General features: G+C 45.2%; 1 protein-coding gene across 1 annotated transcript in view; it reads right to left on the bottom strand.

The window, feature by feature from the left end:
- The window catches only part of CORIN (corin, serine peptidase), a 118714-nt gene extending 107040 nt beyond the window's left edge, over positions 1-11674 (bottom strand). The window contains exon 1 of the mRNA XM_071555200.1: positions 11600-11674. Within this exon, the coding sequence (XP_071411301.1) occupies positions 11600-11674 (75 nt within the window). The remainder of the gene's footprint in view (positions 1-11599) is intronic.
- Positions 11675-12193: the final 519 nt, after the last annotated feature.

The raw sequence follows: 12193 nt of genomic DNA, 5'->3' as shown, positions 1-12193 counted from the left end.
TCATGCTAAAAAGAACAAAACCAAAACAAAACCTTTGCACCCAGCATGACAGAAAAATAAAACAACCCAAACAACCTTCTTCATACAGCAAGGCAGCAAACATGAGAAGCATGTTATCATATGAATTATTCGCACAATGAAATACACTACTTTTCCTGATACTCCCAAGTTCACCGTAATCTTGTAATTTCTCCCACAAAATTCCATCTCCTCAGACAAATTACAAATTGCTGATATAATTAATTAAAAGTTAATTTTGATGATCAGACCTCCTTTCCCTTCCATGAAATTATCCAGTTTGAAATACGCAGTATCTCAGTAAGGGAGATATCAGATAAAGCTGGGCACATCTTTCCAAAAGTATTTGGTTGGTGCTAGATGCCTTGTCCAGCCACATTCTTTTGGCTGAAGCAGAAACCTGAAACACATTTAACCTTCCTGACACACTTGCATTAAAGTAAGTGAGGTGCAACTGTGTCAGTGATGTTATATCTCTGTTAAAGAAGATACAGTGTGTAAAATAAGGTATTATTTTTGCCCTTCAGACTACCATAGAGACCCATTGGCCACTTCTGTTCAGATAACTTTTCAAGCTGTTATTAATCTAGTTTGACGCAGAGTAAAAATGCAAACCAGGCATCACCAGAAGTCACCAATTCAGACTAATGAATGCTGATGTGGTATTCCTTCCTTCATTTCTGTTGCACAAATTTGGGAGTCCTGAGAGTTTCAGCAGTTTTGTGAGCCACTGAGACAACTTTGGAGAAATTGTGGAGATAGGCAGGAGAAGCTCAGAAGAGACAAGGTGACATTCAGGTATGTCCTACCCAGACCTGTGACAAGTGTTCTGATGCTGCTTCAGCTTCAGTTTGTGACAGAGACAGTGGCAAATTTACTGAGACAAAATCCAAACACACCTATGGTGTTCTGGTTATCTGTATGTTTGAGATTCTTCACCTCCACCTGCAAAGCTAGACCTCCTTCGGCGAGTGCCTACAGTGCTGTCCAGTGTGACTGCAGATACCTCAGGCATAACCTACCCTCACTTGGAATGTTCTAACTGAGGTACAACCAGCTATATTAGAGCCACTGACACACAGTTTCAAAACTGTTTTTATCCAGGATGACAGATGTATGCATTGTTCAGTGGTGTAACAGCAATCAAGTTATTATCCTAAAGGGTTATGGTCAATTTAAGAGAGCTTGCTTCTGGTGCAACTTCTCTTTCATAATTCGTTCTTCCCTTTCTGAAGGCTTTGAGGAAGGTGGAAATAAGCTGATCACTGAGACGTGGATACTATGGCCAGGAGAGTTGGAGTTCTGAGTAGTTTATTCTCATTTTGTCTAGTTCTTTTGGGGAAAGCTCCACTGTTCCATCCTGGCAATATAGTGGGATTACGAAGGCACTTTGAAAAACATCTATTTGATATAGAAATAAATATAAATAAATAATGTAATAATTGATCTCCATTAAAATATTTAAATTAGAAATCAGAAAGTTATTGACAAGCAAACTATTGATCTTGATTCTCCATTACAGGTGATCCATGCTTAACATTTCATGTAAAAGAGATCAAGTGGAAAAGAAAGAATTTTCTTGAATTCCATGTATTGATAGCATGATACCAGTAACTGCTATAAATGAGAATTACACACACCATTAGCCAACATATATGGTCAGTACTGATTACTCTTCACAACTTTAATTAGAAGAGAGGGGGGGAAAGGATATTTATCACTACTAGAGAACAGCAGTATCACTCTTCAATACCAATAGGTTTTAGTTCCTCCCTTTTTAAAAAGAAGTACTGCTGAATAATAATTCTGCTTTGACATATATGTTAATGGTTTACATATTTGCATATATATTTTATGTATTTTTATTTTTTTAATTTTACTTAGAATGTCACTAATGTAAACTTGCAACTACTACAGGAATGCTTCCCACAGTCACAATGGAAATTTGCTGAATTTTCAAGAATGTTCAGACTAGGAAATAGTACAGCTGATGGCAAACTTACTACAGTTCTAAGCTCTCTCCATTATACAAAGGTGATGGCAAAGATGTATGATGTTGCCATGCCTCATAAGATGAGCAAGATTCAGTAAACATATGGAAGATATCAAAGATTTTTCAAAAACTGAAATGTATAGGGAAGGCATTCCTTTTAAGAACTATACTATGGTTAACATTATCTGGTATTTCTCAATGCCAGAACATGAACATCACTTCAACCCACTTTAGCAGGCAGTGGGAAAGTATTTTGCGGAATCTGTAATTAATGCAGAGTTTATGCTTTAGGGGTTATTAGTTTTCTTTATGTTGCTAAGGCTTGCAAAAACTACTCATGAAAGTTTCCACTATACCATGCTGTTTTTTCTGAATGCACTCTAATGTTTTCCTGACTACCCAGATGTTCATTGCATTGAGGTTTGCTAAGCACGTTGAACAGCAGTGGCAAGCCTCTGGCTGCACATTGCTGAGAATCACAACCCAGCAGGCAGGGAGTAACACAGTACTCACTTCAGGTTCTTGCTTTGCTGGAAATTCAATGAGCAGATGTCTGGAGAAGAGCCATTAGCACCAGAAAACAAAATTGGAAACCATAAAAAAACCTTAAAAAAATCTTAGTGGCCTAATTTGTGACAATAAAAAGATTTTGGAAAAAAATCCCCAAAATATTTTGAGGAGGTGGAGGCATACAGTTAGAAGAAAACCTCCACATAAAAGCAGCTTTCAAGGCTAGAAAACTAGAAGGGACAAAAAGAAATCCTGTGTGTCCTGTGGCTCCCATTCAGTGTATCAATCACCCACCTCCTGTGCAGAAATCCCATCAGAACCCCATCCCACACAAGGCAATTAGACCCCATGATTGGACATATCCTTTTTTCCCCTTAATGTCTGATCAGCAGACTTAGCCTTCTGAACTTGAAGGTGACCAGTACATCATGTATGTGCTGTGGGTATTGTCGATTATACAATTGCTCAGCCTATTTAAAATCAGAAGATTTCAATTACATGAATTGGATGCTAAACTAGAACACAAGCTAAAAAATGGCAGGAATCTCCTTAGAAGCATTTCTCTCCTTATGTTTCAAGGATTTCTTATTCATTTTTCACTAATTATTCTTACACTACAAACATCTGCTTAGAAAAATTAAAATTTAGGATTTGAATGAGCAATATTACCTTCACTGACTTGTTTCTAAATTGTGAGTAAAAGGACACTAACCCTTGGACCAAGGATAAGATCAGCGGCAATATTAATCAACGGTAAGGACGTGATTTAGTGCCAAAGCACAGCTTTATCTCTTCAGTATAGCTGGATTTTTATGTGACCTCCTCCCAAAATGAAAATGGACTTACACAATGTCTCAAAGGTCAATAACTTACTACCTATAAAATTTAGAGATGGCTCATTCATTTTTCAATAGGATACCACTTTGTTCAGGTCATCTTTGAACATTTTGCTTCAGTGGGAGAAAACAAAGAGAATCTTGACAAATAACTGGAGTGGTGACTAGAGATTAAACCTATTCATTATTGATGATGTTATGAAGAAAGGAGCTGACAGAGAAAACTCAAGATTAAGTGGGTTAACAATGCACTTACATTTCTGTACCCATTGGACTATCACTTCGATGTAGTACTAAAGTGTTATGGATCACATAAGGATTTATGGGACAAAAACTTCCATCTAAGTCATTGAAACAGTAACAATGTGATTAATTATTTTGTCAAAGAAATAAAATCCTACTGTATTTATGGCTAGGAATATTCAATTTCTCATCCATAGAACAGATGCCAAGTTTCCTCCCATTCACATTTTCTTTGGAAATCTCCAAGAGTCATAGAATAATTCTATTTATGATGAGAAAAAAGCAAATGGAAACCATCTGGGTTCTTAGCCCTTCCAGACCACCATCAGCACTATTTCATATCTCTGACTTTATAAAGAAAAAAAATTGTTAACAACTTTAAACATATTCAATCCTCATTTCAGACTTCCCTTCCAGCCTTGTCTACATGCACTACAAATTATTTAAACTTACATCCTTAAACTGGCTGGTCAGGGACAAACCAAATGAGCACTTACTAGTTAATTCTTTCATTACATAGTTTCTACAAATGAAAAAGCAAGGTGAGAGAATTTTTTTATTATTAAAAAGAAAAAAAATAAGAAAGATAGCTATTTACTCTACAGTTCCTGACATTCTTTCAGGTATATTTTGATAATATTTGAAAATGCAGAGAACTAGGATCTTTTAAACAATAAACTGTCTCTCAGTTAAGTCTGCCCTTCAATACTGTGTCATGGCAAAAATACACAGGTTCTTAAGGCAAGGTAGCCTCAGCTCTCTGTTTCTTCTTGGAGATGGGAAAATGCAAGAGGCTGAGAAAATCCTGAGAACTGTAACATATGCTGCTTTATAATCTCCAGATCCCACCAGTTTTGGGACAACTTCAAAATAGGCAAAATAATCCACGCAGGAAAAGATTTGACATCAGAAGGAGGAGCAATGAAAGAAATCTCCGTGTCGCACCACTAGCCCATGAATGTCCATAGCAGACATAACTGCGTTTTACAACTATATGTTGTGTTATTCAATTATTGCAGAGCTGCAGGTCTGAGAGATGTGGAATGAAAAACACCTCAGTGCTACCACTGGTTTTATTTCCAAAAGACTGACCTGACTGCTTTCTGAAACCTAATGAGATGAATAATGCAAGGAGCACATAAGTGACTTCTTATTGCTTCATTCAGAGGCAGGAAGGAGGGAAAAATGAGAGTCTCTTTCTTTAGGAAACTATTTCTGAGTCTTTGACATTCTCAAGTCACTTTCAGTAATACTGGAGTGACAGTACAGGCTGTTTGGAAACTAGTTCTTTGAGTTGACGAACAGTAACAAGAATTGTTCTGGGCAGTTACTACCACTGTTAAACTACCATTAAGTCAAACCTCTCTGGCTTCAAACAGATCAGTCACGGAATATTCTAGTACATTATTTTTTAAAACACTAAGTTCTGTATATGGCAGAACTGAGGTTATAGGAAGAGAAGGGAAAGACAGACTTTGACAAGTGTGGTACCAATCAGTCCCAAAGCACAACCACCATCTACTGAGCATTGAAGTCTCTCTGAGCTATGGTATGTGAATTGGGGTAGACACAATCTGATGCAGTCCCCAAAAAGAAACTATACCTTCATTTCCTTTCCCTTAAGGACTAGGTGAAGATGAACTAAATGTTCAATATAGAAAACATGTCTTTTGCCAGAAAAAGTGAGCCTTCGAATTCAGGAAGAGCAGTAGCTTAAGGAGCACGTGCAATGGTGCAACTTGACAGTCTCTTTTCCCATAGATTTACAGGAGCTGTCCCCGGGGGCAGGGCTTGAACCATCACAACATAAACGTCATAATTCCAAAGGACATCTGTCAGTATCTTATTTTCAGCTTCTTTTCACTTTCTAAAGGGCCAGGGCATAAAAAAGCCACATTAGGCTGGCAACAACACTAACAAAACCAGAGGAATTGCAAACTGTGTAGCACCCAAAAAAGCAGATGTTGCAGGGGTTCCACTCTAATGACAGAGATTATGAAAAGGAACTGAAGGATCACAGAACCTGCCAAATTGGAAGGGTCCCACAAGGATCATATGGAGGCCAACTCCTGGCCCTGCACAAGACCATTCCCAAGAGTCCCACCATGTGCTCAAGAGTATTGTCCCAAGCTTCTCGGACTCTGTCAGACTTGGTGCTGTGACCACTTCTCTGGGGAGCCTATTCCAGTGCCCAACCACTCTCTGGGTGAAGAACCTTCTTCTAATATCCAGCCTAAACCTCCCCTGACAACTTCAGGCCATTCCCTCAGGTCCTGCCACTGGTCACCACAGAGAAGAGATCAGTGCCCGCCCCTCCTCTTCCCCTCACAAGGAAGTTGTAGACTGCAATGAGACCTCCCCTCAGTCCTCTCTTCTCCAGGCTGAACAGACCAAGTGACCTCAGCCTCTTCTCATATGGCTTCTCCTCAAGGCCTTTCACCAGCTTCATTGTCCTCCTTTGGATAGACTCTAATAGCTTAAAATCTTTCTTATATTTTTTCCCCAAAACTGCACACAATATTCATTTCATCCCTTCATGATTTGGGGATAGGGGAAGAGAGACTGGGGAGCAGACAACCACAGAGATAACACTGCTACTCTGGTCTGTTGTCCTTTCCTAAGCTGATGCTTTGATGAGGTGGCCACCAATTCTTCCCCTGATTACTGGCACACCCATGTAGGTGGCAAACTGCTGGCAGTGGGGGGACTGCAAGGTTGGTCTCCATAAGAAGAGACTGTCCTGTACCGAACATGGTCAGTTCCAGCTGGATCCACACCACAGGCCACAGCTGAGCCCATAAGACAACTTTGTGATGCCTCTGTGAAAAAGTACTTAAAGGCATAAACACCACACAGGCAGAGAAGTAGAAAAAGAGTGAGAAACAGCAGTGCCAACACCAAGGTCAGAGAACTAGCTCCCCCATGACAGAGCAAACATTCCCAAAAGGACTGCAGCCCATGGATGATCCACACCGGAGCAGAGGACAAGTGAGAAGGAAGGAGCAGCAATGAAGAACAGTCCTTCCCTGTGCTGCTCATTGCCTCACTGAAGGGACTGAGTGCCACCTATGGTGAAAACAAGGGAGGAGAAGAGTCGGGAGTGAAGCTGTTTTCCTGAAGTGTTTTAATGTCTGCTTCTTTTTTTGGTTTTGTTTCATAATAACTGAATCAATAATTAAATATTAATCAGTAATAATCTAATTTACTCCATTCAAGTTTGTTTTCTCCAAAATAGTAATTAGGAAGCAATCTCCCAGCCTTTATCTTGGCCCATGCGCTTTCTCTTTCTCATTCTTCCTATTTTCTTCCCCATCCCACAGGATAGGATGGGGGATGAGAGAGCAGCTGTGTGGTGCTGAGTCCATCCCACCACCAGCCCCTGAGTAAGTTGTGCTCCAGTGGGCACCAAAGACCAAGAACTGTGACATGGATGCATCAGAAAAAGGAGGCATAGCAGTAGTCAGACAGCAGTTTCTGTTGCCTCTTCCTGGCTTTAACCTTCAGGTATTCAGATTTTGCAGGTAAAACAACCAGAAATAACAGCATAATGCTCAGATTAATTGTAAGTGTTGCTTTGATTTATAATGCCTTGAAACCACAGCCAAGGAAAATCTATCCTTTCAGGGGAGCAGTTGTCTGCACAAAGTAGGCACAGGATGAAACCTAATTTGGACTTCAGAGGTAGTGATATTCTCATCTCTTTTTGAAATGACAAGCTCTTGCTCACTATTATTTTTACACTTAGGATATTAAACCATTATGCCTACTTCTTTCATGTTTGCTGATTAGAAAAACAAGCCGAAATTAAAAAAGGTACCTGGAAGGGAACTATCTGTTCCACGGCAGAAACGAGTTATGCTTCCATCTGACAGCAAGGAAAGCGGTGGCGGGAGCCTGCAGTGCCAAGGGGGCGGCGAGCGCCGGGGCCGAAGCAGCAGCGGGAGCGCCGGGACCTGCCTGCGGGGCTCCCCGGACGCTCTATTTTTACTGCGGTATGTTTTGTATTCAGACTTTCCAGTGCAGGCGGCCCGGGTCAGGGGATCCGCTCTGCCGGGGGAATCTGACAGATCAGCCCAGCCAGAGCTATTTATAGAGGGCGGGGGACTGAGGGAAAGGATGCGATCGCCATCGTATACTTCTGCCACGGGGCTGCGGACCGGGAGAGGTACCCGCGAACGAGCCCCCCGCAAAGCCGAGCAGGGCGGGTGAGTGGCGGGGAAGCCCCAGTGCCGCCCGGCTTGGCCCGCGGAGAGAGGGCCGTGCGCTGGACACGGGGCTGCCACGACAGACAAGCAACCTCGGCGAGGCTCAGGCGCTCTTCCTTCCCTCTTTTTCCCACATTTTTTCTCCTGCTGGTGAAGTGAGGGTCCACCTCGCACACGTACTAACACCCACAGTTACTGACCACAGCAACGGCAGGGTGCCTCTTATGCCGTGGCATCCAGACAGAGGTTCAGGACAGTTCTAGACAAGACTGCACTATCTCACATAGCAATTGACTATGGGGGGCTACTAGAATTCAGACCAATGAGGGTAGTCAAGCTGCAACTGTCTGGATACTGTCTTCAGAGGCAGTTCTGTGTATGAACAGTTTTACAAGGCAGATTTAAGCTTTCCTTATCCTACTGTGGCAATCCATCACTTCACAAGGGGTTATCATCCACCCTTCTCTCCTGCTGCTGGAGAACTGTGTGTGTGCAGCCTGTGATTTTTATGGTCTATTTCATTTTGGTAGGGTAAGAAACTGGAACAGACTACAAACACCAGTATTTCAAACTGTAATGAGACTGTCCCCCTCAGGCTGCTTACTTAGCTGCTTCATCCTGATGGCATTTAAAAATCTGGAGAGGTCTGGCAGCCACATTTGGAAGGGCCTAGGCTGCATGTGCAAGTCTAAAACTGCTCTGCTGCAAGTGGCCTGACATCCACCCCCGCCAAACCCTGGCTGGCATTCAGAAACAAGACATTCATCTGGCCCTGTAAGCGCTTGCTGAGGATACCTGAGACACTGACAGGATTCAAACTCTTCCCACACAATGTAGCCATCATTTCAAACCTGACCAGTTCAGGAGATGGTGCCACTGTATATAACCACCTAATAGCGCAAGCTGTTCAGCCTGAAAGAAGATACCTGGTACCCAGGGCTCCCTAGTCCAGGTGGGGTCAAAATCACAGTTCTCACTTCTTAAGGAAATGTCTGTATGCTTGTATTGTGCCTGCTGAATTGGGATGACCTGAATTTGCTGGGCCTCAGCATGGCAAATACTAATAGAGCTCAAACAGCCACTAAGACACACTGATGAAAGCACTGTCTTCCTACTTGTTTATAAAGGGTTTGTTCAGAGCTCAGCATTTGTTGGTTAGAGTAGTTGAGTAGTGGTGAGAGCAAGAGCCGCTAGGTTTCTTTGCCAGTATAACTATCCCAACATTCTCTTGCCTGTTCTACCTTCTCTAGGAAGGACCATTCTCCTTCTGACAAATGAAATTCCTTATCCACATTAGCCTCCGTGCTCACTCCTTGTTTGGTCATGCAAGTAATGACATGAAATTATGTGTCTGGCAATACATGGGCTTAGTATAATGGCAGGACATTAATGTTCCTCAAGGGAGCTGAGTGCTAAGACCTGAACATGTACATCAGCTTAGCAGGAAAAAAAAATAGCAACTCCTGCATTCAAGTAAATCTGCATTTTTAAATAATTACTGGCACTGTTAACAGTCCTGGCTTTCATTTGTATCTGCAGACATCATCTAATACGTAATTAACAGTCCAACAATAATACAGATATATTAAACTGCCCTGTGTGCATTGCACATTTTATAGAACACCTCCAATTATGATACTTTTCAAACAGTACTTTTGATTCACTGGACACTCTAGTTTTATCTATACACAGTCGAGTGCCAGCAAAGACTTCTGGAGAGGAAGTCAAAGTTTTCTTCAGGGCATTATAGTTCCAGCTCCAAAAGACAGGAAAAACAGTATTTTATCCTGATAGTCCCATGAGATACTAAGCACACAAGCAGATTCCTCTAACTTGGGCAAGCAAGCTGAGCTGCCTGGCTCACCACCATGAGAGCATTCTCAGGAAAATGAGTGCTGGTGGCTTCCTTGAAAATGCATGCTAAATGAGAATTAATAGCAGGGTTGAAGGGCCACACTTCCCCACAGGCAGAATACAGGGGAACCTCTCCACCTGTTGGGTACTCCATAAACTGAGGAAAAAAAAGTCACAGGTATTCCTTTCTAAAGGAGGATTGTTTAGGATTCCTCTGTACACCCAGAGGAGCCTCCAGCTTCCTAAAGAACCTTGATGTCTGGGGTACTCCGGAGATCTCACCAGCTTTTACAGAGGCAGAGTGGGTTTCTAATTCTCTGTATTACTGCTTTATAGTTGCTTGGATTATCTCAGTGACACACAAATTTATCGCTGTCTGTGCCACAACACCTGAGAAGCTTATAACAGAGATCTCCAAGTAGAGCATGCATAACAAAAACAAACTAAATAATTTTGTCCTGCTGAGTGGTCCATCTTTTAGAAACACAGGAGGGGTGTAAAATGGCCATATGGAAAAATCTACCACCATAATCTTACTGCTGAAAGCTAAAACCTCCCAAGAGACCCCAAGAAAGCATTAAAAGCTCTAGATATTTGATTTCACTTAAGAGTTTCACCATATCAGCCACATTGCTAATAATTTCAAATGTTAATTACTTAGTTGCTCGCCATGACATGCATCCAAGGATTCTGCATCTTAATTCAAGTGGAGCAACGATACTAGTAAAGTATACTATCGTATTTATAAACTCGTGCAACCAGATGCAGTGCCATTTCGGCCACGTCAGTGTGATAGCTCGGGAAGCTCCGCTGCCCCCTCTGCAAGTGTCACACATCGGGCTCAGCATTGCTGCGCTCCCCCTTGCCAGTCTCGCCCGGCAGCGAAGAGAGATGCCAGCCCTGCCGTGGGGCTCGGCTCGCTCGCCGCGGGGCTGCACATCGGCAGCGCCACGGAGAGCGTCGCCCCCGCCCTGCCTGCCCCTCTAGCAGAGCCACCCGCACCGGGGACACTGGGGAGACACCTGCGCCCCGACTGGCAGCCGGTACTAGAGCGTCAGCGCCCTCTCCCATAAGGCCAGCCAAAGTAAGCTTCTTCGCCCCCTCATCCCTCATCCAGGGGTGTGCTGGGATACTGGCAATGCCCGCGCTATCCCCATCGGACACCTGAAACAACACAGGTGCGCTGATGCTCCCTGCGAGGTTTAACTGCCCCCTCTGTGACCCCCATGAGATGACCTCCTCCCGCGGGTGGTGGCAGCCAGCGGAACCATGCCGTGAGACGGGACGGGGCGGGTAGTCCCTTCACCCGACCCCACGCTGCACCCACGTAAGGGTAAAGCCAGCTCCCGCTGCTGCCGGGGGACAGCTCCGGGAGTGCGGTCGCCGATGGAGCTGCTGTGCCAGAGGTTAAGTCCAAACTTTGGTCCTGCAAATCCTGGCCAGACCCAGTGCCGTCAGGTTCCGCCAACTCCTCCGCAGTCCTTCCAGCGGCAGAGCAACTAAAAGGCACATCAGTCCCGTTAATCATCTCCGCTGACCTGGGGAGAGAACTGGGGACGGGGCGCCGCTCGGCTCTCCGTGTGATGCTAACAACGAGCCTCTCACCTGCGTCCCGCGCCTCTGAACGCGACCGTCCACGGCGCGTTCCTGCAATCTTCGACACTGGAGCGCTCCGGGACGGCGCCACCGCAGCAGGTTGGGCGCGGGCGGTCGCTTGTCCCCGGCTGCCCCCCAGGCCGCGCCTCCCCACACGGCAGCGTGCCTGTCTACAAGCCACGGGTCCGTTTCGCTACGACAGCTCGACAGTCCCCCTGAGCGCGCTGCTCATCCCGCAGCCCGGCGGCCACCGAGCGGTGGAGCAGCCGCCCTCTCGATCCCCCGGGCCCGGGGTCCCCAGGCAGCCCCACGCGCGGTGGGGAGTGCCCTCGGGCTCGTCTTACCCGGCTGGCGGAGAGGACCTGCCGGTAGCGCTCCTCCTCCGCAGGCAGGGCAGGAAACTGTTGCGTGGAGAGCATGCTCTGGCTGCTGCTGATCCCTCTCCGCTTCGGTCGCCCCCCCCGCAAGACCCTTCTCTACCTCTGTCTCTGACAAGCTGCGTCCGCCCGCCTCCCGCACAGACACACTTGCGAGGCGGGAGGGTCTCCGCATTTTGTCTGCTCGGCCGACTCCCACCTCCACCCCTCCTCCATCCAATAATAATAAACCTCTGCGAGAGTCACATCCCCACCCCTTTTGCACACACGACTCTAGCCCTTTGGGACACGCAAAGAGACAGCCCACTTGCTAATTTCGCCGTAAAGCCGCACCAGAGGGAGGGTGGATGAAGTGGGCACAGTTTTTGCTCCCCATCTTCCCCGCCACCGATCAGGGACGCCTTGTCACGCCGCGCAGGGTTTCAGGTGGCAAGACAAACCTGGGCTAGGGACGATGTGAGGGGCAAGAACCCGCGGAGTTCGCCCCTCGCACCCCTTACCTTGGCTCGCCGGGGCCCCGCCGGGCCGCCCGGATGGGCATTTGCGGCCGAAGCGATCCCA

Source organism: Pithys albifrons, chromosome 5 (assembly GCF_047495875.1).
Source record: "Pithys albifrons albifrons isolate INPA30051 chromosome 5, PitAlb_v1, whole genome shotgun sequence".
Lineage (NCBI taxonomy): Eukaryota > Metazoa > Chordata > Aves > Passeriformes > Thamnophilidae > Pithys > Pithys albifrons.
The sequence above is the reverse complement of the archived record's forward strand: the minus strand, read 5'-3'. Positions and strand labels throughout refer to the sequence as shown.